Source organism: Oncorhynchus tshawytscha, linkage group LG09 (genome assembly GCF_018296145.1).
Source record: "Oncorhynchus tshawytscha isolate Ot180627B linkage group LG09, Otsh_v2.0, whole genome shotgun sequence".
Lineage (NCBI taxonomy): Eukaryota > Metazoa > Chordata > Actinopteri > Salmoniformes > Salmonidae > Oncorhynchus > Oncorhynchus tshawytscha.
The window spans coordinates 52,125,679-52,151,409 of NC_056437.1; the positions used below are offsets into that span (position 1 = coordinate 52,125,679).

General features: G+C 44.6%; 1 protein-coding gene across 1 annotated transcript in view; it reads left to right on the plus strand.

Annotated features, from left to right (window-relative positions):
• LOC112258109 (serine/threonine-protein kinase 10-like) overlaps positions 1 to 25,426 on the plus strand; it is a 42,994-nt gene extending 17,568 nt beyond the window's left edge. Inside the window, exons 3-19 of the mRNA XM_042327057.1 lie at positions 3,750 to 3,798; positions 4,456 to 4,605; positions 6,301 to 6,373; positions 7,108 to 7,302; positions 9,919 to 10,000; positions 12,359 to 12,499; positions 15,613 to 16,287; positions 18,649 to 18,779; positions 19,625 to 19,748; positions 20,718 to 20,897; positions 20,981 to 21,073; positions 21,222 to 21,351; positions 21,905 to 22,029; positions 22,170 to 22,358; positions 22,698 to 22,823; positions 23,070 to 23,183; positions 24,594 to 25,426. Coding sequence (XP_042182991.1) covers positions 3,750 to 3,798; positions 4,456 to 4,605; positions 6,301 to 6,373; positions 7,108 to 7,302; positions 9,919 to 10,000; positions 12,359 to 12,499; positions 15,613 to 16,287; positions 18,649 to 18,779; positions 19,625 to 19,748; positions 20,718 to 20,897; positions 20,981 to 21,073; positions 21,222 to 21,351; positions 21,905 to 22,029; positions 22,170 to 22,358; positions 22,698 to 22,823; positions 23,070 to 23,183; positions 24,594 to 24,734 — 2,718 coding nt within the window. The 3' untranslated portion in view covers positions 24,735 to 25,426. The remainder of the gene's footprint in view (positions 1 to 3,749; positions 3,799 to 4,455; positions 4,606 to 6,300; positions 6,374 to 7,107; positions 7,303 to 9,918; positions 10,001 to 12,358; positions 12,500 to 15,612; positions 16,288 to 18,648; positions 18,780 to 19,624; positions 19,749 to 20,717; positions 20,898 to 20,980; positions 21,074 to 21,221; positions 21,352 to 21,904; positions 22,030 to 22,169; positions 22,359 to 22,697; positions 22,824 to 23,069; positions 23,184 to 24,593) is intronic.
• The last annotated feature ends 305 nt before the right edge of the window (positions 25,427 to 25,731 follow it).

A 25,731-nucleotide genomic window follows, 5' to 3' on the forward strand; every position in this document is an offset into this window, starting at 1 on the left:
TGAACTAATATACTGTCTGTAAAATGTGTGTATATAGTATGTAGAAGCCTAAGTATTGTTGTCCATTAGTTTACTCCAATTAGGGGAGGGATGATGGGGGTTAGGTGAAAATAGTAAGGAAGGAACATGTGGAATTTTATTTTTTTTAACCCAGAAATGGGCGATTGGATATTATGCAGATAATTACATTTGATAGATTGTGGCATCTATCTGCAATGTTAAAGCTGAACTACCCCCTAAAAAATATATATTTCAAAAAATATTTGGAGGTGTAGATGACGCATAAATAGAACTGTCGTACTTGGATATCATTACAAAAGAAGCATGTTCTAGTTTTAGACTCTCCCTCGCCACTCTCTCTACAGTGTCATAACAACTCATACATTTCTGGGTGTGGATGAGGCATTCGATCATAAAACCTCCACACAAACACTGGCACCACAAACTGAGAGCCTCTCCCTGGCTAAGGGCCAGTGCCGAGGGGATGACTAAAGATGTGTGATCCCTGGAGCATGCCACTCTGCCTGGGCGGGATGTCTCTGCTGACGACATGCTGCAGACTGAACCAGCGGTTGGGCTGTGTGTCTCAAACCCCCCTTTTTCAGCCGGCGAGCAGGGGTGGCACATTCCGCTGCCCACCCACTCTGCTCTGTAGAGAGGGAGAGAAGGCTGTTTGTTCTAGTTTGGGAACAACCCGCTCTACAGTGTGAGAAATAGGGGGCCTTTTAACATAGGGCTGCCACTGACTGCTGACATTAACACGCACGACTGCAGCCAGCCAGCCATGATGATGCTTTCATCTGGAAATCATCCCATGGTAAACCAATAAATCTCTATTAACGGGTGTTAACAGATGGGCATCATGTTCAGCTGCCAGGGCCAACATAAATCCCTGCTGCACAGTCTGGGTGTCATCCATGTGCGTGTATAGTCTATACCTCGTCTGTCCCTCCTTGAGGCTCCGTCTTGACGAGGAGAGGGCTCTCCGCGTAAAGGAATGCTGCAGTGTTCTGTTGTTACCAATCAGAGGCAGAAAGAGTCCATTAAACAGGAGGTGAATGATGCCAGTGTAGGTTCCTTGTTCTTGAGTCTTTCCCCCGCACAGCTTCACTCCGTGTATGGTAAATCTGTCGTTATCGACTTGTTCACTTTATCTCACTCGCACTTTTCCACCGTCCCGGTGGACCTACAGTACAACGTTGCATGGAGCAGTGTGTTGTCTATCTTCCTGTTCCCCTTCTGTTCTGAATCACTCCTGAGGGAAGTGTTTTGTACCCATCTGTCACTGAAACGATACTCATTTTTCATGGTGTCACAACGCATAATACTGCTGATTTTAAGCATGCTGGTCATTTTAAATACAAGTGACACATTATTTAATACCCAGGAAATTCGTTAAATGAGGTTGTAAATCGGTGTCGGTGGACAGTTGAATAAACCTAAGTCAATGTCTCCTAGGTGCTGCCTCAGCCAGTTTACTTGTATATCTAATAGTGTTTGCAGGTATCGGCTCAACTTAACTTGCCCGACTGAGCAGTCAGTGGCAGGAATTCAAAAAGGGCTTAGCCAGTGAAACTACATCTTTTAACAGCCATTAATTAAACCATTTCTCTCCGAACGAAACAAAAGGAGGTGGATTATCACATCCTATAGAACATCTGGGAATATTGCACAATGTCCTTTTCACGGAACCCATCACACAGCCCTCTCAAAGACTCGGTGGTTGTGTACAGCCAATGTCTACCCTCCTAGCTCTATTGGGCTGTACGCCGGATGTATTTTGTGGCTGCCTACGCCAGGCTCTGTTGACGGAGCTGTGTGAGTAGGTGGTGGAAGAATGCGGTATGTACAATTTATTTGCGTGAGCGCGTGTACATGTATGTATGTATGTACGTACGTACATGTGCAGCCCATACAGGCTGTAGATCTGACCAGTTGGATCACCAGTGCAACATTGCTCACGTCATGAGGAAACAATCCCTCAAAGGGTGGGGGGGGAAGTTACCGACCTAGCAGCAATAGATAGTCATCATTAAATTCCCCTAAAAACGACCTGGTGTGACACGTAAATCTGACTAAGCCTTTAGGTGTTCGCCGCCGCCTTAATCCTATGTACAGTACATGGCTTGTCATCCACATCGGAATTATTTGTTGACGGGTGGATTGGCAGGGATTCAGAAAGCTGACCTCACAAAACCTATTTTTAATATCATAAGAGGCCCTTGTTTTACTGTGGCGACATGGGCACCTCCCTCGGCGTGAAGGTTGGTACACCATCCCCAGCTGTATGTGTGTCTATATGTACGGTAACAAGCCACCGTTTTGTCCTCCATTTTGTTCAGTACGAAACTCCTCCACCCTGTCCAGCAGGGTTTGCCAATGCTTTGATAATGGTGTCATAGCATAGGGGTGAGTGAATGGGTTGGAGAGGGCATTTTGTGTTGTGTTAAAACAAGACGTACATCTGTGTTTGCCCAATCAGCATGGAGTTATGTATCCGTGAGATCACAAGGCAGGTATGCATGCTATTGAGCTGTCACAAGCCTTCTGAGTGCCCAAGACCAAACACATTGCTCGCACGCGCACACACACCACTTTGAATGTTTTAGTGGCTCTCCGAACTCCTGGCTGTAGGTTAATGTACCACAGTGACCCTCTAGAATCGTGGAATTTTATTAAAACACTTATTTATACTCTGGCTTTGTGATTAGGCCCCCCCGTTGACTTGCATGACTCATTCATAAGTAGCTTTTGAAAGTACAGTGTGGAGGGACTTGTGTGTGTGTGTGTGTGTGTGTGTGTGTGTGTGAGGAGGAAACAAGGATTACATTTTTGGCAGCTGGATTAAGTCTCTCCGACAGTACATTTTTCAGACTTGTTTTCAGTGGGCCTTTTCCCTCTTGCTGTTTTCACCTCAGCAGTGTTAGTATTTGGTTCATGTGTCTTGGAAGGCTGTGGAGTTAGTGACCCTCGCATCCATTGCTAAACACACTGACCGTAGTCCTGTCCTGCACGGCCACGGTGTGTTCCGCCTTCATTGACACGAGGCAGTGCAGAGTGTTTGAGAAGGCTTTCGCCACAGGTGTCAGAGACTGGAGTGTACAAATAGAAAGGGAGATGTTGGTTTCTCTCCTGTTGACTGGGGCAGCGTCAGCCCGTCTGCTGACATGTCTAAGTGCTGTCTTTTTGTTAGACAGATCGACTGGGTTCTAAGAGGCCTCACTTCCCAGAACTCTTGTCTGTCTGTCTGTCTGTCTGTCTGTCTGTCTGTCTGTCTCCCCCTCTTCTCTTGAGTTCAAATCTTCTCCCAGGGTGATACAAGACCTGTTCTCTGTTCACCTCAGTGATGTTGAAAACAGTTAGGCTACCACTTGTCACTTCTTCTGTGGACCTTCCCTCTTGTCTCCTCTCAGCCCCCTCTTTTTTTTTTCTTTACCCCTTGTCCTGTTCTTTGGGAGTCTTTTTAAATTTTTTATTTATATATATATATATATATATTTAATGCAATCACAGTTAAAGTTAAACACGATGAGGTTCTAACGTCTACCTTTTTGACATTGTCATGTTGATAGTTCTGTAGAAAATTGTGTTTTCACATTCCATGGAATCCCTCCACCCTGTTAGGATGTTTTGTATGTTTGCATTTCCGGAGAAGTTTTTGTGTTCCATTGGAATTTCCTGAAAAGAAACTGTAAATCTCAATGCTGGCTGTTTAAAAAAAAAAATAATAATCCTTTTCCTCCTCACAGATCATGATCGAGTTCTGCCCTGGAGGAGCCGTAGACGCTACTATGTTAGGTGAGGAGACATGCACTACTGTAGGCCGGGGTAGTCCTTTATAGGTGTGCACTCTATAATATGTGCTCCGTCCATTGGAACATTGTTTTCCTAAGCTCCCCACCTCTGCCGTTTTTTGTTTCACATTCCGTACCTGCGGCCGTAGCCACAACTGCCACGGCACTGTTGCTCTTAAGGATATTGCTTTATTATGAAAGGATTAGCGAATGGGGCCAAGTGATGTCTCGTTGTAATGAGTCTGCCATTGTAGCAAGGTACTAGGGGCAGACCGAGACCCACACACTGTGGGAAATACCCCTGCGCTGCTTATCCTTTGATAATCCAGCTCCTCATACAGCAGTTGTTGGCCCCAAATACAACTAACTAAAGAAGACGGAGAGGGAAAAAGTCCTGTTTTAGCATGTAAATGTATTATCAGAGCCAATTTACGTTCTCTTACAGCTTGTACTGGCAGCAGCTCCATCTGCCTCATGGGAAATACTCGGGTGTCTCAACGAACCCACCTTGCCTTTTTTTTTTAGAGGGACTTTGGTTCTCAGTTAAAGTTGTTGAGTTGTACCATTTTCCTGTTCTGGTATAACCTTAGCCATTGATGTCACTGTGTTAGTGATGTCAGTTTCCCCTAACCTGTGTCCTCCCCCTCTCTCTGGTCTGCAGAGCTGGACCGGGGCCTGATGGAACCTCAGATCCAGGTGATCTGCAGACAGACGCTGGAGGCCCTGGTCTACCTCCACAGCATCAAGATCATCCACAGAGACTTGAAGGCCGGGAACATCCTCCTCACCCTGGATGGAGACATCAAGCTAGGTGAGACCATCTTCTCCCTCCACAATGTTTTACTCCTATAATGTACTCCTCTTCTAGAACACTGCGACCTCCTCTAGTTTTCCAGAATACTAGAACCAATTTTCTTCTCATTGGATCTTCTAGATTCCACAGCACCTAGCCATCTTTTAATCTTCCTCTATGCCCCTTTCCTATCAAGTGTCCATCCCACAGACCAGGGCTGTTATCCACCTTAATCAAAAACTGTTTTGAATAATACTCCAATAGGCAACAGTCTTCTCATTGGACAGTGTGTAATGATCACGTTGTCTTTGGGGTTATCTTGTTGGTCGGCAAGAGCGGGGTGGGAATGTTTACATGAATGTTGCGAACGCACAACCAACCCACTTAGAAGAAATAATTCCCTGAGACCTCTCCGAAGCATAAAATGTGAGGAGTGTGGGAAAACAGTGTTTTGACACGTCTTTTTTCTGCTAAATGTGATTTATTGCTAGTATTCTGTTGATTTTCAGCATTCCTGAAGTTCTTTGTGCTGAGGATGTGGGTCAAAACGGTTTATCAGATTTTTGTTGAAGCACCACTTGCCTAACAACAACGCTGCTTTGTGGAGCCTACAGTATAATAGCTTTTATAAATGTCAGTTGGAGAGAAACTGAGGAGCAGGATATGGAACTGTACTGTACTCTACAGGGCTGCCCGATAACTAAGAAACCTCTGTGGACTCCCCTTTTCAGCTTCTTTTTGACCAGGCCTCGGAATGGGCCTCGGCCCCGTTCAGAAACTTTTGTGCAGTCTGACTGATCCTTCATGTTACAAGGCCCTCTTCAATGCCCTCAAATATTTCCACAAGCAGAGACACCAGAGTTTTGATTTATTGACTGGGAGTTGCCTCTGGAGTCATTAAGACTCACAGTCCAGTCGGTCTCAGAAAAACCCCTGTTGCTGCTTAACAGAGAGCTTTTAACAACAAGTTATCCAAATAAGGCCGACATGTACAGCACACTTCTGACGTGTCATACGGAGCTAGTCTGTTATGTGTTTTTCCTTTTTAAGTTTTTTTGTTCCACAGATTTAGACCATTTTAGATTTGTTCATCGGGTGGGAGACCCATGGTATCTATTTAATCACACGGATGGGGAAAGTTATTGAATATTTTGCTCCTAGTTTATAGGGTATTCCCATTCATCTTTCATTAAAGTCATTGGCCCCTAAAAAATTCCTCAAGGTTTAACAGGAATCTGAGACCTTGTCTGGGGAAATTTGGGATATTGTGCCTGTTCAGTAAATTGAATTTCAATCTTTGCGTCTCCCCTCAATAATGTCATGGCAGTTTACGCTGTGGAAACAAATATGATGCTTAAACGTGACATTGGGAGTGTATGATAGGAAGACTAGTCTGCTCTGCGATGGATTTGATATTATGTTTATACTGGTCACAATAAACAATGTGGGTGTCTTTTCAATATTTTATCAAACAAAAGCTATGCATCTGAAGGAAATAGACGCCTGGCTCCAATGGAAGCCCGTCTCTAATAAGCGCCGGTTGTGTTCAGTGATTTTGAAGGAAATAAGCGCCCGGGCTATTCATTATTTTAGGGTATTCCTCCCCCGAAAGAAGATATCAGGTTATAACACTGGCCCATTAATCATTCTCTTTACCAAGAAATTGAATTAAAACATATATATTTTTAACAACACTTTTCTTTGTGCTTGCAGCGGATTTTGGGGTGTCAGCGAAAAATACCAAAACCCTACAAAGAAGGGACTCTTTCATAGGGACACCATACTGGTAAGTACTGGTACATACACACGAAAACAGAGTAATGTAAATGGGTGCCTGCCACTGGGTGTGTCCCAAATGGCCCCTTATTCCCTTTTTAAGGGGCCATGGGTGCCAGTTGAGCGCACAGTGTTTAATGGGATTACAGTGGTACTGCATGACGAAGTTAAGAACATCCTTCCTACTATTCACGACGCCTTGTTGAACCAGTTGTATGCCCTGCTTGATATCATAAGAGCATTCCGTACAGTAGTGCTCAGTCGTTATGGTTTGATCGTAAACCTTTTACAAGGCTCTTGTGAAAGCTGATATGTGTTGTTGTGGTTCTGGACCTTGTGCTCTGACTGGTCCTCCGATCACGGTCAGGTTGAAGTTAACTATTGACCAGAGCAGGTCTCCTCCAAGGCAATGACTGTCGTCTGAAATGGCCTCATCAACCTGCCTGGTGTTGCCCACTGTTCACTAGCTTCATAAATGAGTAACAGATGCAATTTCACTCTATGTATTTTACAGTGAATGTGAAGCCAAGCAGTATCCTATTTCTGAAGATGATGTAATATGGCACTTTTGATCGTAGGCAAACACTGGATAGGCCTCTGGTATTGAAGTTTATAGGCCTACTCTTCACTTGGTCTGTAAACATAGCTGAATCCAAAGTGCGTTGACATGTCAAACACAAAATATACATGTGCACCAGATTTGGCATTTAGAGGCTAACCATTTTGTGCTATATTGTATTCCAGGATGGCTCCGGAGGTGGTGATGTGTGAGACCATGAAGGACGCTCCGTATGACTACAAGGCTGACATCTGGTCCCTTGGTATCACCCTGATCGAGCTGGCCCAGATCGAGCCCCCGCACCACGAACTCAACCCCATGAGGGTCCTGCTGAAGATAGCCAAGTCTGAGCCCCCTACCCTGGAGCAGCCCAACAAGTGGTGAGACCCGGGGTGGGGGGGGGTGATGATGTATAGGTCCAAACCCTAGGCCAAAGCCAGTGAAGATAGGACTTTGAGTGTGCATAGCTGTGGCTTTTCTAATCAGTTTGAGGGGGTGCGTTCCTTCACTCAGTAGATGCAAGAGCTTGGGCCTATACTCGCTAGGTGCCAAGAGCTATGCTCCAGATGGGAAGAGCATTCCTAGTGAAAGCTTTATTTTTCTAAGGAAATACAGTGCCTTCAGAAAGTATTCACACCCCTTGACTTTTTCCACATTTATGTCCCGTTTCAAGAAGCTAGGCGTATGTTGCACATCACTACTTCACAGGAGAGGCATTTCAACGCTTTATTATTATTTGTATTTTTTAATCAAAATGCATTTTTTGTGCAGAAATGCCTTGTAAAACATGTGAACTTCCATGTGCCTTTTAATATCAAACTTTTATGCCATCTGTAAATATAATTATTAAATTCCGAGCTTAGTTGGTTTAGCCACTGAAAAAGACAGGAATCTTCCCACTAGCCATGACTGGCTGAGGATAATGAATGGGCTGGACATATCGAGAGATGAGTTTGGATTGTTCTTCCATGTCTATAACATGAGCTGCTCAGTATGTGTAAATAACCATTGATACCTCAGCTTTTTTTAAATATATAATGTTAGCCATAGAGAACTGACAAAGTGTTGCTACTGCCCTCAAAGATCAGTGGGATGGACAAATGTTACTTTCTGCACATGGTTGACTGCAGTGACTTGACACAACAATGGGCAAATGGAAAAGACACGCTGCCGTGACCCATTCATCCATGTATACAGCTAAGAGTCTTGCTACATTTTCAGATATATCTTTCTAATGTTGCCAATCATTGCAAGTTAAAGCATACTGTTAGCTAGCTAGCAACCGTTAGCTAGCTAGCTGGCTCGCTAGTTAATGTTATGTGTATGATCTGTGTAGTAATATTATTGGTATCTCAGAAGGCCATTTGCATTGCTTGTTATAGTTTAATGTTAACTAGCTAGCTAACATTGAACCTTTTTGGTTAGCTTTAGCTACCTGCATATTCATACTCAAGCATTTCATGAATGGTGGCTAGCTATGCCAATCTGTTTGTACTGTAGCTATGGGTTGGGATTGTGGATCATTGTTTAGCTAGCTACATGTCTAAACAAAAGACTCGACTTCGCAAGAGAATGATTACATCACCCATCAAGTTAGCCAGGTGTGTCTAGGGGTGATTACGGCCATCTATTGTATTTCATGAACATGTGTACATGCCTAGACAATAGTGATCCAACCACATAGCTAGATGTGGCTGGGGGGTGGTTATAGACTTTTTCAGTGTCTGAGTAAGCATGATATTATAAAATATGTATACAATATCTTTATATGGACACGTTCCAAGTCAGATTAGGATATAGTCCAAGGACTAGATAGTGTATTTTTACCTGGGGCTAAAGGTTAAGAGGGTGTGAACAATGCTGAATTAAGTGTAGACGAAGAGCTCTCCAGTAGCTGTAGCAAAACAGTCAACGGCCATTTTCTCAAAAGTGGAGTTACAGGTTTATCAACTTCCAAAGCAGAATTACTTTCCCCATTGTTCCTCAACTTCAGTGTACGATTTACCATTTTCTAGTTTCTACTTTTATCCAATTTAAAAAAACAAAACATGATTTGAAATTTTGCTACATAGGACCAAATCCAGGTGGTGGGTCAAATATTGTTGTTACAGTGGGATTAAAATGGATTTAATTGTTTCTTTTTTTGTCAACACTCTACACAAGTGGTCTTGATTTAGATAATTATGCAACTACAGTGATTACAGTTGTCTTTCTGGGTAAGCTTCCAAGGGTTTTCCGCACCTGGTTTGTGTAACATTTGCCCATTTTTATTATTATAAGCTCTATCAAATTGGTTGTTGATCATTGCTAGACAACAATTTTCAGATCTTGCCAATCAGATTTTCAATCAGATTTAAGTCGATGTTGCTAAGTAACAGTTTTAACTGTCTTCTTGGTGAGCAAATCATGTATATTTGGCCTTGTGTTTTAGGTTATTGCCCTGCTGAAAGGTGAATTCATCTCCCAGTGTCTGGTGGAAAGCAGACTGAATCAGGTTTTCCTCTAGGAGTTTGCCTGTGCTTAGCTCCATTCCCTTTATTTTTTTTATCCTGAAAAAACTCCACAGTCCTTAAGGATTACAAATACACCCATAGCATGACGCAGCCACCACTATGCTTGCGAATTTGGAGAGTGATACTCCGTAATATGTTGTATTGGATTTGCCCCAAGCAGTTTTTGTCCTGGATACAAAGTGCTATTTGCCAATTTTTTCGGGCAGTATCACTTTAGAACCTTGTTGCAAACAGGATGCATATTTTTTGAATATTTTTTTATTCTGTACAGGCTTCCTTTTCACTCTGTCAGTTATATTAGTATTATGGAGTAACTACAACGTTAATCCATTCTCAGTTTTCTCCTATCACAGCCATTAAACTCTGAGCCTGTTCCGTTACAGCCTCAGATTGTCAAGATGTTGTGTAGTGAAAATACCACCACCCCATCTCCTCCATTCTGTCTTCCTTTGATTAATGTTCCCGGAATTCTGTGTGTTTAAGGTCGCAGGAGTTTAAGGATTTCCTGAAAAAGTCGTTGGATAAGAATCCGGAGAGTCGGCCAAACGCAGCCCAGCTCCTGGAGGTAAGATGGTCACACTATACTCTAGCTCGGCCTCTTTGATGTATGAGGACGGTTTTCCCTTATCTCATTCTTCATAGGTCCACGTTCTAATCACCCCCAAACATCAGCTTTTTCAGACACGAGGATTAGGGAGATGATACAATGGGCAAATGAGCAGTAACATCGGGAGGGCATCTGGGAGATGGAGGGAGAAAGAGAGCGAGAGAGCACGAGGAAAGAAAAGAGATGAGGCGTCTATTAAAATGCAGGACCCACTATTTCCTGTCTGGGTTTAAAAGCAAAGGGGGATTGCTAGTCATTTGTATTACTGTTGCCAGTCAATGGCACTTAGGGATTTTTTTTTCTCCATATTCTCTCCACCCCTGGACAATTACAGGGGCCGAGTATCCTGGCCAAAAGCCTGCTGGGATTTTTTAAATTGCACCGGAGAGAGACAGGAGTGGTCACGTTCGGTGCCACACTGTAAGTTTTGATCTCTATCATACCACGGCTGTTTTTAACCCCAGTGAGATGGCGTTGATGGGAATGAGACGCCTTGAACAGCTGCCAACAGCACCCGCTGTGGCTTATTGGCATGCATTGTGACACGGGGAGGAGGCCTTGGGGATACTTGGTCTGTGGATCACTCATTGATTGAGATTGCTGGAAATCTCATCGTTAGAAGTCTGTTTATTTACATCCATTATTCTAGTCAACACTTGGACAGTGTCCATGTGTGATAAGTTTGTCCCCTGACACGTACTAAGTCTAGTCAATGTGACTGTAGCTCTCCTCTCTCCTACTCTGTTATGTCATGTTCATGGCCGCCTCATCCCATGTGGGGGAATGTTGTATACATGTTGTCTACACAACCACATGAATGAATAATTCACCACAGCTGTGAACATTGGTTCCTAACTACAGATTTAGGATCAGATTGCCCAAGTCCCAACATTAACCATTAGGAGGAACAAACGATAACTTACCCTGGACCAGGGGTTAAGAATAACATCATCCAACTCCAGCCATTCTGTGCCTCTACCTCTCTGAAGCCGGCCATGTGGTTCACATTGAAGCATTTCGGACCAGCCATCCAGACCAGCCCCACCCTTGCAAACATCAGAGGGAGCTGTTAAGCCGGGCTGAGCCATGGCTGGATCAAACATGGCTGGGAACTAATGCTGGTCCGTTTGCTTTCTTCACCCAGTGAACATTTTGCTTAGTGTAGCAGTGGTGGTCCAGGCTCAGTTTTCATAGTAAACCTGTTGAAGCTGGAGGGGCAGAGTAAAGTCTGAATAGGAGTGCTGATCTAGGATCAGCTTTGCCTTTTTTTCATTATGTACATTACATAGACAAGGGAACTGATCCTAGATCAGCATTCCTACTCCACGATGCTTTATGAATACTAGCCCTGAGTTGTGAAGCTCCTTTGTGAGACAGAGCATGGGGAGAGGGTCTCATGGGGTCCCAGAGAGGTGCTGCGGTGTGATATGTGTTGAATCAACAGAATTACCACTACCTGCCAGAAAAAGATTCACTGTTTAGTTGAGCCGGAAACCAAACCAGTGTTTTTTTTATAACGGTTATAGAGATAGCTACCATGTATACCCAGGAAGTGTTGATGCGACGTTTCAAAGAGCGTCCAAATGAGTTCTGTTGGACTTCCAGTGAGCCAAGTCCATAAGTCTTAGTGAGGTGTTTCAAATGCTTCTCCCTGCTTTCCTTGATACCCCAGACACTGCGTTGTGGTGTTCAAGTGTAGCACTTTGACTGGGGGTTTTTCCTCTCCTGTGTGATAGCTGGCACTCTGCTTTCCCCGAGTCATTGTTGACTTGATGCATTTTCTGTCATTGGAGAAGTTTAAAGCTATCGCTAATGCTATCCACACAGATGGAGGCAGCCCAGAGGGCCCCTTTCTGCCTCAGCCACACTCCTGTCACTTGCCTACCTGCCTGTGCCAGCTGGGCCAATTAAATTAGCCATTGTTCAAATCACCTGAATAATAGATGCTTTGCTCTTTTATTTTCGCTGCACTTACATTTTCACAGCCTTGTCTGTGGCTGTCATTATCCCCTCTCAAGCCTGCTCCTATTATTACGCTAATTAAATCATTCTTATTAAATTTTTAGGAACTTGGTATTATAAGTACATGAGGATTTGGGGTCATCTTCATTATTTCATCAGGGTGAGCTCATACCCTGGCCTCATTGATGGTTGCTACTGTTTAGAAACGGCCATGGGTAGATACAGGTGGCAGATTAAGTTTCACTCTCCTGTGAAAGTACCTTTTCCTCCTGTTTGCTTTCTATGCCCCTGTCAATCAAGTGTTGTTCTATGGATGTAACATGGTTGTCCTGACCTCCTCCCTGTCCCCCCCAGCACCCCTTTGTCTGCTCGGTGAAGACCAACAGACCCTTGCGAGAGCTGGTTGCTGAGGCGAAGGCTGAAGTCATGGAGGAAATCGAGGACAATCGAGAGGAAGGAGAGGAGGAGGACACCGCTGAGCTCTCAGTCCCAGTGGTAAGACCCTTTTACTGCTCTCACTCTCTCCTGTCTGTCTCCTTTCCTGCATTCCTTTTATCCTATATCCTCCCCTCTCTTACGCTGAACTTTCACATCTGTTCTTAGCAGTGGCGTTTTCTTATTGTTTCCTGAAGTTCTCGTTTCACGTAGGCCTCAAAGTAGTTTGGTTTATACATCCAAGACATTCTGTTTAGCAGTCATGTTGTATGTGACATTAAGGGAGGATATTGTGATATGTACATAGCTGAATCAAAGTACAGTACTCTACTTTTGGAATGTTCTATTTACTTTTGATAGTTTCTGCTAGCGTGCCCCACACCCCAGAATCTGCAGCTTCCTGTTCATGTGTGTGTGTGTGTGTGTGTGTGGTCTAGACTAGGGTTTCCCAAACTCTGTCCTGGGGTCCCCCCACCCTGGCTACATGTTCTGGTTTTGCCCTAGCACTCACTACACAGCTGATTCAAATACAGTTTGATGATCAGTTGGTTATTTGAATCAGCTGTGTTGTGCTAGGGGGAAAAAAAACACAACGGGTGCCCCCAGGACGGAGATTGGGAAAACCTGGAGTTGACTCAGCAGGGCAGCACTCTCTAAAGAGTGGGGGTGTTTCTGTGGTGTTCGGATCGCACACTGAGATGGGGGAGGAGGACATACACACACTTCTCACTGAGAGGATAGAACACACACACTAGAGCACATTCTGCACACACTGATAGTCACACACTCCCTGGGCGACCTCAAACTCCAGCTGCCGTGGTCATTATGTCCCTGATGAGGACTCCATATGGTCTTTCTACTATTCAAACACAGATTGAGCCTAGTCCTGAACTGATGGAGAATCTCCATTTTTGAAAATGGGTTTGAATTCAGGATTTGGCTTAATCTGCGTCCGGGAAACCGGCCCGAAAACATCTACTAATCAAACGCTTCCAGTTAACCGTTTTATTCAGGTTGAGCCTAATGGGTTTACTGTATATGAATGTGTGGGTGGACTGGATTAGAAAGCGAGGGGAAATCAGAGGGCACTAAATCACTGGTGCTCAAACAAAGGAACAGAATTTGGAACACTTGCTTTCACACACCCAGTTACCCACTGTTAAAAATGGATGCTGTTTGTTGTCCTGTACACTGGCACACGTATCGCGTTACCACCTCTTGGGGGATTTCATTATTTAAAGTTTGACATGTTTTCTTTTCCACAGACCTTTTTAGGTAAACATATACACTTGCCTTTAAACTATGTTTTCCTAATCGAACAGTACTGAAGTTGTTCATTAGATTGGATTGTTTCTAGGTGAAAATAAGTCATTCATAACTGTTATGTGATATGGACCTGAGGTCATTTTGGATGGACCGTAGCGGTCTTCATTATTGCTACCCTTAGAGCATCAGTATAGTCAGCGGTCTGTCCTGTCCTCTTGCATTCTAGCTGCTGCTGACCCGCAGTCAAGAGATCAGCATGTTTCATTCCTCCTCATGACAGAACCCCCCGCACACAAACGCCCGCGCACACACTTCAAACTGCTTTCTTATCACAGAACCCCCCCCCAGAGGGAAATGCAAGGCCTGAGAGTGCAGCTTTCAGGAATTCTTAGTAGTTGTTCACCACACACACACACACACACACACGCACGAGGTACAGTATGATCAAAAAGGGTTGTTTTGAGATATTTGTGAAGTTGAATACATTAATATGTAAAATCGTATTTCAGAGTGTAGACACTCCAAGATGTTGTCTGTATCATGTACGGTCAGAGGTGGCACCACAGGTCCAGAGTGGTTGTGCCATATTTTTCTTCCTGATGGTTACCAGCTGGTAAAACTCTAGAACCTAGTTGTAGCAGGGACCTTAAGAGTTGCCCTATTGTCTGGAGCAAGTAAACTGAGCAGTCAGGCAAGTTGAGCCTGCTCTAAAGTTGCCCAGGTGATAAAATGAAAAGCACAAAAATGTAAGGAATTTCAGCGATGCCTAAAACTGATCTTTCTGGATCATCCCCTTTGTTTAAGTGAAAGACACACAATTAATGGCAGCCGGGCTAGTTGAGCCTGATTTGTTGTTCCATTAGGAAGAGCCAGTTTCCCCTGGCCAAATGGGACAGGGCAGGGCGCATAGGTGTAGGCCACAGTTGCTTTAGAGTGATACAGCGTGTCAGATCGCTACTGTTTTAGGTGTAGGCTGCCACAACATTTCTGTAAAGTGTTTTTGCTTGTGTCGGGGGTGAGTTATTTTCCTGTTCGCTAAAATAATACTGGCGTGAAGTGGAGAGTGCGCACTGCTTTCTATAGCCGTGCACATGCCAGACCCGCAATTTCCGTAAATCTGATTTGGTCGACACACCCTGCAGCACTCTGGTGAGAAAGACATTGGCTACAAAAGTGTGTGCGAGTTGATGAATTATGAGGCGAGGCCATTTATAAAAAAGAAACAGTAAGCCTACTTTGTCCCTGTTTTCAACGCTTTTGTGTCATTTTGTATTAAACCAAATCTGAAGTGGTGGAGTTCTGCCCCCACCTAATTGAAAAGTACTGGGGGAGAATGCCTGCTCGCCACCCGTTTTGCTGGCGGCCCTGAAACACACAGAGCATAGCAGCGGGTGTATTTGGCGGAGAGGTTGTAAACGGTTGTCTCGGGGCCTGGAGAGCAGCCAGCCAGTTCTCTCCGACTGTGTCTTTAGAGTTCTTTAGAAAGGCTGGCCCCGGTCGTAAAGGTGGCTGATGACCATTGTTAGCTTAACGCTCCCAGACCGCTCTCTGCACGTGAGAGCCACGGGGCGTCAACAGGATCTGCAACTGTTGTTGTTATTAGTGTATTATCACTGACATACTTTATCTCCGGTGCGCAGAAGAGGTAAGTTGTATGGGTAGGAGTTTAGAAAGGAACATCTGCGTTGCTACAGACAGTACCACTAAAGGTCAACACTGCAATATGAAAGCCAAGAGAATCAGACCATCGATCATTAAGGCGAAGTCCATTTAATTTGGCTCGTATTAGTGGGATTACTTTCAACATAGGCGCCGATGGTGCTTCTGGGGAAAAGGTGCGAAAAAGGCACCCGTGTTGAAATGCTTTGTCACTGCCGCACATAACCATGTTCCTCTCCTCTCCCCAGCCTCCAGGCAAGGACCCGTCTCAAACCAGTCAGACCAGTCTACAAGGGGACAGTGCCCCAGACACACTCACCAAAAACCCCGTGGGGGCTGAGGCCAAACACCCCGTGAGACCTTCCTGCACGAGGGATGGCCAGCCGATCGACCGACAGCTCCCTGATGAGGGCATCAGCATTGTGGACTCTGACAAGCCCGAGAGCGAGGCCTCTGGCAAGGTGTTCTCCAGCTCCGACTCAGGCATTGAGGATGGGAAGAGCACCTCGGATGAGGGCAAGCCTGTGGACACCCCTCTGACAGAGAACCCGGCCCTGCTGGCACAGCCCGAGATGGTACCAAAAATACCCCAAAGCCAGTTGGCGGTGAAGGGAGGAAGCTCCAGCATGGCCAGTGGGGTGGTTCCCGTGATTGGGGAAAAAGGGCCCCCCACCCCTACCCCAGACCCCACACCTTTGATCGGGCTGAACGGCAGCACGAAGAGAGGGCCTTCGAAAAGGGAGAGGGTCCCCATAGGGGCTAACATGGACAACCCGATGGCCCACCACAACGCCAATGGCATGATCCCCAAGAGGTACTCTGACGCGGGCAGCGTGTCTGCTTCTGAGAGCATGGACATCAGCCTCAACCTGTCAGGAGACATGTCAGTCAACAAGGATGATGGATCCCTCTGCCCCAGGGTGGTGAGTAACACCATGTTTAATGTCACATTTCCAATGATTTATCCTAGTGTTTTACCAAAAAAACTCAGACTTTTGTATTTCCACGGCCTGGCTCCAGTGACTTTCTGGGCCATGGTCTCGGCAGACCTGCTCTGGCTTGTGGCCAAGGCAAGACCACTGGGATATTTTGGGGAACATTTTACATAACAATGGCTAGCTGTGAGGCCTCCTGAGTGGCGCAGCTGTCTAAGCCACTGCGTCACTACAGACCAGGGTTCGATCCCAGGCTGTGTCGCAGCCGGCCACGACTGGGAGACCTATGAGGCGGTGCACAATTGGCCCAGTGTCGTCCGGGCAGGTGCATGTTCATTATTTATTTATGGTCCATTGAACAAGCATGGGAAGCAGTGTTTAAACCCTTTTACAATGACGATCTGTGAAGTTATTTGGATTTTTACGAGTTTATATATAGTGTATAATGTTTGACTAAAACGTAATTTCAAACCTTGCTTACATTTGAATATGATCACGTCTCAATTATGCTTGTGGATACATTTCTTAAAATAAAATCACTTGGAGCTGATTTCTTATGTTTTGCTCAGAGAACTTTGGGGGCCAAATAAAACCACCCGCGGGCCGTCAGTCGGGGAACCCTGTCCTAGGGTGTGAGCTCACAACAAAGAACAGCTCGTCTTAAACTACCCCGAACCTGCATTCATACATGCACTTGTCAATGAGTCAAACTCCACTGAAATAAGCTGCTACGTTCAAAGTGTTGTGGCAAAAGCATCATTTCTAGCAGAAGAGGCTCTGAGATGGAATCAGACTGATGTTCTCTGGAAAATGGACACATCCCATCCTTTAATAACGAGTCTGTTTGCACTAATGCAATTCCATTTCCCATCCATTATGACCAATGGCTCTTTGTTTTGAGCTCTATTCAGTATTGTGGATGTCATTTCTATACAGCCATTGTTGCTCGGGGAGCTTCTGGTTGTTTATGGACTGGCCATCACTGGACATCTATTCATTGGACTTGTGTTCCATTTGTGATATGTATTTTTCCAGAACCGATTATTCAGCAGTTCATTTTCCGCCGGGCTAGATGAATGGGACATCTATGTTTGACCCAGTAACAGTGTGAGCCTATGAGAGATGGGCATGTCAGGAAAACCAGGGGTTTATGAATGGCGCTGTATGAGAGAACACGGATCAAGGGAGGTAGGCTAGAGCCAGATGCGAGGCTAGGCCCCATCTGAGCTGTTGCTGCAGTACATACACCTGTGCCCTCGGAACACACTGGATGTGGGCTCAACTTGGTCACATACATTATGCACCGATGTCATCACTCTCGCTCGCTCGCACACACACACACACACACCATTGCACACAGTGTCTCTGTCAAAGGTTTAGAAGAATGGCTACAGCAGGACATGTTTACTTACAGTACCTTCTCTGGTGAGAGACGTACAGGGAACGGTGTTTGTTCTGCTGGCCCCTTCCGTTTTCACTTTTCATCAATAGGATGATCATTATTTCCACAAAAGCCCTTAAAGTAGCCATGTCACCCAGGGTTGTGCTACTTTTCCTGGGCAGAGACTGGTGTGGTTCTGGCCCAGTGACCTAGTAAGAACCAGTGTTGAGTCTCTCTGTTTCTGTACTGGGGGATGAGAGCTCTGTTGTCATAGAGAATCCAACTTCCTGCATGGCACTCCCTCCCTGTACGACAGAGCAGGGTAATTATAAAGGACCGGCCCAGCAGGATCACCCTGTCTTAGGGACCATACACACACACACGCACCAAATGTTGATTTGCAGTTCGTTCGGCGTAGCGTGTTTTAGGGACCACCCGCTGTAGAGTTGGTTTGCAAATTACTGCCGGCACCCTGTTTTTAGAATTGCTAAGTGCTCTCAGCCGGTAAACGCCGACGGTGTGTCCATGCCTTTCCACTACTGCTCTTTCCTGTCAACTGGCAGGCAGAATATGTACAGTGCTCTCCATACACCACCACCTCCTTTAAAGACACACTAGTGTGTTGTCCTCATGTATCATGCCAAGGAGACTGAACGCCCTGACTTGTTGTTATATATATATATATATATATATATATATATATATATATATATATATAATAATAAATAAATAAATAAAATATATATATATATATATATATATATATATATATATATATATTATTTATTTATTTATTATTATTTTATATATATAATATATATATATATTATTATATATAACAAGAAAATGACTTTTTTTTTTTACTGTCCTAATGGTAAAAATAACACTACTGCAGTCACTCAATCGTGGTACTGTATTGTGACACTAAACACACACTGTGGCCCCTAATAACTCCCTGTCTCCTCCAGGACTCTCGTTTCTCCAGTAAGACGTTGAAGCGCACCAGGAAGTTTGTCATTGACGGCTTGGAGGTCAGCGTGACCACATCCAAGATCATCGGCGATGATGAGAAGAAAGATGAAGAGATGAGGTTTCTCAGGCAAGTCACACTGCTTCCTTGAAAACCCTTTTTCTCCCTGAATCAAGGTCAGGAAAAGGGGCCCTGTCTACTCCTCTCTGTATAAAACAGGATCTTTGGGATACTGAGAGTTGTTGAGTGCTTGGGGTGGTGTTCAGATGTCATATTTTGTCCGGTCTGGTCTTTGCCCTTTGAGATCATGTGAGTCAAGTGTGAACAACATAGCATGGAACATACTATTTTTGTGAGTGAAAAGGAAGGATTGTGATAAGTTCCTAACAGTGATAAGATATTCAGTATACCAGTAAACAATGTATACCAGTCACTGGTTTTGATATGGGCCAAATATTTCACTATTTTGCATGAACATGTACGAGTCCCTAAACTGCCCCAATTTGACAACAAATAATTGAAACTTGGTAGAGGATTCTAAAACGTCATGAGTTAAAGATCCGGAGCCAAGTGTGCCGTCATTGCCATCTAGCGGTGATCATTTGACACCACACTGTTGGTTCAGGCAGTGTCAGACTGGTGATGACTCACACACTTACTACCTGGTAGTCAGATTCCTCTAAGCTCTATGTTCTCACTGTGATGGAGGGAGCAAGGCTTTCTCATGAACTCTCCTCTCCTCTCTCCATTTTGAGAATATATTCCCCAGTCTGTTTTCTGATACGAGAGGCCAATTTGTCTCATGGTGCTTAGAATTGATTCAGTGTACATTGTTTTGACTATTTATTAGATCTTTTGATGTGGAATTATTTGCCTCCAACTGTTTTTACTCCAAGGCAATGTCATCTCCCTCAGATTGTCAAAAACTCTGTCAAGGTCAAGACCGTAAGAGTATTTGAACTGTGTGTGTGCAGGCGTCAGGAGCTCCGGGATCTGCGGCTGCTGCAGAAGGAGGAGCACCGTGCCCAAGCGTTACTGAACACAAAGCTGGACGCTCAGAAGGAGCAGATGCAGCGACGCTTCGACCAGGAGATGAACGTAGGTCTAGACACACCCACACCCACTGACACTATAGTCTTGCATCGGGTTGGATACCCACGGCTGTTTAATAACATTTTTTTTTTCTCCCATGGTTGCGGTCGCAAGAATGTTCAGATATGAAAATGGGGTCGTGGACAAAAAAAAGTTTGGGGAAACCATGGCCTAAACTCTTGTAGCCTGAATTTAACTGATGCGTCTTGCTGACAATGGGGCCCTTTTAGAAAGAAAAGTTGGGACAACTGAAAAGGAGCTGAGATTTTAAACATACGAGAATGGTTGAATTGGCTATATTTAGAGACTCACGGATCGACTCTTGGAACAATTCTATGCTGGTGGGTCGGGTTGTGTAGAAAAATACTGATATCGGGTGGGGTTCGTAATTGATGTGGCCGGCGCGGGGCTGGTGTGTACTGAAAGACCTTGACATATCAATTGTCTCTATTTAAATAAATACAAATGTATCTACTCCCACTAATGTGTAAAATACCAGAATTTCTCCAATCCACACAACATCTCTCTTCCACTGTTTATGGAAGGACAGAACCCCTGAATTAACTCTAACACCCACACTCGTGTCATATCAACATCCCTTTAGATAGCTGTCCGGTTAAGGGAATCCCTTTTCCACAACCCTCCCCTCGCCAAAAGAAATGATGCGTTACATCGGTCTATGAACAAATAGGGGATATCCTCTGCAGAGGAGGCTGGTGGGAGGACAGGCTCATTGGCATGGATTAAATGGAAAAATGGAGTCAAACACATGAAATATATGAACAACGTTTTGACTCCATTCCAGTCATTACAATGAGCCCGTCCTCCTATAGCTCCTTCCACCAGCCTCCTGTCTATCTTTTTTGACATTTTCCAAACCTTCCCAGCTTTGTCCCCTCCAGGATCATGGCTACTTTTATGAACAGGTTTATTTCTTGGCGAACATGTTTAATTCCTTCTTTCTGCTCCTCCAAGGCGAAGAAGAAGTTCTATGACACAGAGCTGGAGAGCCTGGAGAAGCACCAGAAGCAGACCATCGAGAAGATGGAGACGGACCACGCCATTAAGCTCAGGGACGAGACCAAACGCATCCGCTCCGAACAGGACCGCGACTACAACAAGTTCCTGGATCAGATGAAGCGCAACAAAAAAGAGGTGAGGGAGTGCGTGTGGACGGTGAGCATAAAAATGAAAGGAGTGTTTTATTAAGTCCATACGTCTTACAATCATCTTTCCAGGTGAAGAATGAGATTGAGAAGCTCCCCAGAAAGTCACGGAAAGACAGCATGAAACAGAGCATGAACACCTTTACACAGATGAAACAAACGGAGGTAAACACAAGCGGCTTTCTTTATCGCTCCACCACTGGCCACCACTGATTTGATTTGATTTGGCTTCTAAATCCATTTAACATGCTAACGGTAGCTAGATATAATCACATATTAAAATTCGCATCACTGACTGTTTCCTGTGGTTTAGGAGCAGAACTTCCTGTCGGCCCAGAAGAACCACCTGGACACGACGCTGAAGAGGATAATTTCGGAGAACAAGAGGGAGATCTCCGAGACAGAGAGGCAGTGTCTCAACAAGAAGCAGAACCTTGTCAGAGGTACAAGCATCAGTCACACTGGATGGCTGGGTGCCATCAACACTGTTGTTAGAATGAGAGTAGCTGCTCCTCTGGGAAGGGGTCTAGTAACTCCCTGTGATCTGTTAAAGGGATGGTTTGAGATTTTGGCAGTTTCCGGAGAGATTAACTCTGTGCAGTTTGAAGGATACACATTGAAGGTAGTATCTGGAGCCATTGCTAACTTCCATTAGCGCAATGACTGGAAGTCTACAAGAGGCAGCTAGCAATGTCTCCAGAAACAACCTTTAACTTCCTTCAAACTGCCACACTGAGGACACAACATTTTTATCCACGAGTTCATCTGACTCTGGGCAAGTAGAAAAAAGTGCTTCATTGCCTAAATCTCAAACTGTCCCTGTAAAGTACACCTTTGATCTCTGTTTAAGCCCTCAACATTTAACAAATGCTTACTTAGTGTTTATCTTTCACCTCAGATATATTTTTATCTCTGACTTGAGAGAATCTTTCTCTTCTTCCAACTGCTTTCCAAACCATTTTCATTCACTGGCTGTCTCCACTTTTTGTTCCTCAGACAGGGAAGCTACTATCTGGGACCTAGATGAGAAGAACCTTCATGAGAAGCACCAGTTACTGAAACAGCAGCTAAAAGACCAGTACTTCCTCCAACGGCACCAGCTGCTCAAGAAGCATGAGAAGGTATAGCAACCCTATCCGTGTTGCTGGGAAAGGAACCTCCTGCATTTATCGGGGTTATGCCCAGCTAATATCCTCAAACAACCCCTTACCTTTGCATAGTGTGTGTGTGTCCGCATCCTCACACATGACTGTCTCCCTAGGAACAAGAGCAGATGCAGTGCTACAACCAGAGGATGATTGAGCTGCTGAAGGCCCGACAGCAGCAGGAGAAGGGTCGCCTGCCCAAGATCCAGCGCAGCGAGGGCAAGACCCGCATGGTCATGTTCAAGAAGAGCCTCCGCATCAACTCCACGGGCAGCACGTCGGAGGACCGCGAGAAGATCAAACAGGTACCAGACAACTACAGAACGGCCTAGCAGGGGGTGGGGGGGGGGGGGGCGGAGTAAATCAAACATGTAGTAGGGGGCGGAGTAAATCAAACATGTAGTAGTGTAGCTATATGGGATGGAGGGTAGAGAAGGGCAAGAAGGCCAAATAGATGAGCACTGACGTCTCTTCAAGCATTCAGAAAACACGTGCAAGTGTTAGCTAGAAAATAGTAATATCATACTCGTGTCACAGAACTGTATCAGGCCTAAGTGGTGTAAACAAATCCCTCATCCCCATCTCTCTCCCTCTCTGTGTGTGTGTGTGTGTGTGTGTGTGTGTGTGTGTGTGTGCCTCCCCAGTTTGCCCAGCAGGAGGACAAGCGTCAGAAGGCTGAGCGGCTGCACCAGCAACAGAAGCATGAGCACCAGATGAGGGACATGGTGGGCCAGTGTGAGGGCAACGTCAGGGAGCTCCAGCAGCTACAGGTGACCACAGTACACAACTCTCTCTGAATAATGTCCATCTATATATCTTTATCTTAATTGACCCTGGGTGTCAAACCCTTACACATCAATTTTTGTCCTGAGCATATGCCTGCATGTATGTGGCATAATGTACAATAATAGGAAGATCCACAAATTCAGTAGGTTTGTAAAGTAGGGAAATAAGTTCCACAGGTGCTCCATGCAAAGTGTTATGTAATGACTGACTGTATTGTGGTGTGAGAGCAGAATGAGAAGTGCCACCTACTCATTGAGAACGAGACTCAGAGGCTCAAGTCTCTGGATGAGCAGCACAACCACCATCTCAAGGAGTGGAGGGAGCAGCTCAAGCCTAGGAAGAAGGTATGTGGTCATACCGTTGACATTGAAAAATTAACATTGGGTGTCATTTGCACTTTACGTTGATGTCCATTACTGTTGTTGCCATTAGACAAGATTTAAAGTCCTACTCCAGTATTCTTTTCACCTTTTATTTGTCACTTGATTTACTTAACAAATGGTATAGCTCAATAAGTGGGCCAGGTATGCCATGGCACAACTCCTTGAATGGCCTTCCCCTTGACATTTGCAGTTGTCAAAAAAAAACTTTTTTTTCTCCAAACACATTTTTATACCGCGACATCAATTTTGGGATTTATGAATTGGTTATATACACACACTAGGGATGTAACGCATTGGTCACGATTTCAAACGTTTAATATACGACTGCATCGTTCCACGGACCCCAAACCAATTCAATTGTAGCAGGTATTGGTCCGAAAATTGATTCAAACGTTACAAATTGCAGATTCACTTTTTTTTTGTTGTTGCTCATATTGCTTTCTTTCAACCTTCCAAAATTTTTACAAAAGATAGGATAACTGATTCCTCTCCTTCAGTGTCGAAATAAGTATGTAACTGTGTTGACAGTCATCAATCTACATGTCATTTTGCATGCCGAATAACCCCAGGGAATATCAGTAGCCTAGTCAAATTGCGCACTGTGCCCAGTTTTGCACGCTGACCAACACGAGGTAGGCGTCCTGTTCTTGATCGTGCATATCTGCGCAGCACCTTCAGCATTAAAATGCTAAAAATGGTTTTCGCGATATTAGGCTTTTAGCTGTGACAACCGATGTAATTTACTAGGCTATTGCTTATGCGCTGATGAAAAATAGCCTTTTACCGGAATTAAAAGATACTGTAGACACAACTCTCATCTGACTATATGATACCTGCTGAATGGGGCTTACAATATTTTGATTGTTCAGGTTCACCATCAGCAATAGTTCTAGTAGTATTGCTTTAAACAATCGGTGTATATGGTCATTTTTAGACAAAGTTGCTAACTTCGTAATGACTACAGCAATCACTTTGCAAGGTGTAAAGCAGGAGGACAAAGAAAGCGCACTAAACATTCAAATAGTCAAAACCATTCGATTGTGGGGGGGGGGGATCCAAAGTTGTGCTATATATTCATTGGCGATGTCATAGCTAGTTTGTAAATGATAAATATTGATGCATTATTAGCTCTAACACTTAATCTGCAAAAATGACAAGTGGATGATGGTGATATCAGAACCAAAGTGGGGGGACGAAAAACATGCTACATTGCCCCCTAATCTGATAGTGGGGTGGTAGATGCCTAGTCACACGTGCCTACATAGTACATACATAATTTAAGTGTCTTTCTCTACCCATCTCTCGTTCTCTCACCCTCCTATCTCTCCCTTGTTCTCACTTTCTTCTCTCTCCCTCCCCCCTCTCTCCCAGGCTCTGGAAGAGGAGCTGACCCAGAGGAAGAGGGAACAGGAGGTGTTCTTTAAGATGAGTGAGAACTCTGAGTGCCTGAGCCCCAGCTCCCCAAACAAACTCACCAAGTTCCTACCTTACTCTGAATCCTCTACCACGTAGACTGGCATCTCACCCCCCCTCCCCCTCAAACACCCTTATCCCACACCATGCCCAGAAGGACCACTGTCAGCTTCCTCATTCCTCCTGAACTTTTATTTCATTTTTAAGGAATAGTTACGTTTTAAGTCCTGTTTATAAGATTTTATCATTTTATTAACCCAAGATGGCAAAGATTGGCCATATTTTCTTTGAGGATTGTCTTTAACTCCACATGTGCATCAGGCTGCTTGATAGTTAGGGTGTTCTTCATCCATGCAGTGTTTCCTTTTTCATTCTTATTAATATTGCCTACAGCACCAAATTGACTCAGATCCCCATTGGTTTGTCTACCCAATAAGCATGAGACTAAACTAATAGTTAGAAGGGTGTGGTGGGGAGATGCAGCCCATATCCCAAAGAGGGTCAGTTGAGGAGCAGTAGTTTAGGTGCAATGTGGAACACAAGAAAAAAATGTACTTCAGACAATGCTGTGTTGGTGGGAGCCAATGAAAACGCACTTTTGTTTCACTGCAATATCGGTCTCCTTCCAAAGAGTTTCTCGCTTAATGAACACACCCAAGTATGGCGCACATAAACTCAGCAAAAAAATAAACTTCAACTGCGTTTATTTTCAGAAAATGTCACATGTAAATATTTGTATGAACATAAGCTTAAACAACTGAGACATAAACTTGAACAAGTTCCACAGACAGGTGACTAACAGAAATTGAATGGGGGGGGACAGTAACTGGTGTGGCCACCAGCTGCAATAAGTACTGCAGTGCATCTCCTCATGGACTGTACCAGATTTGCCAGTTCTTGCTGTGAGATGTTACCCCACTCTTTCACCAAGGCACCTGCAATTTCCCGGACATTTCTGGGGGGGAAAGGCCCTAGCCCTCACCCTCTGATACAACAGGTCCCAGACGTGGACATTGGGATTGAGATCCGGGCTCTTCACTGGCCATGGCAGAACACTGACATTCCAGTCTTGCAGGAAATCACACACAGAATGAGT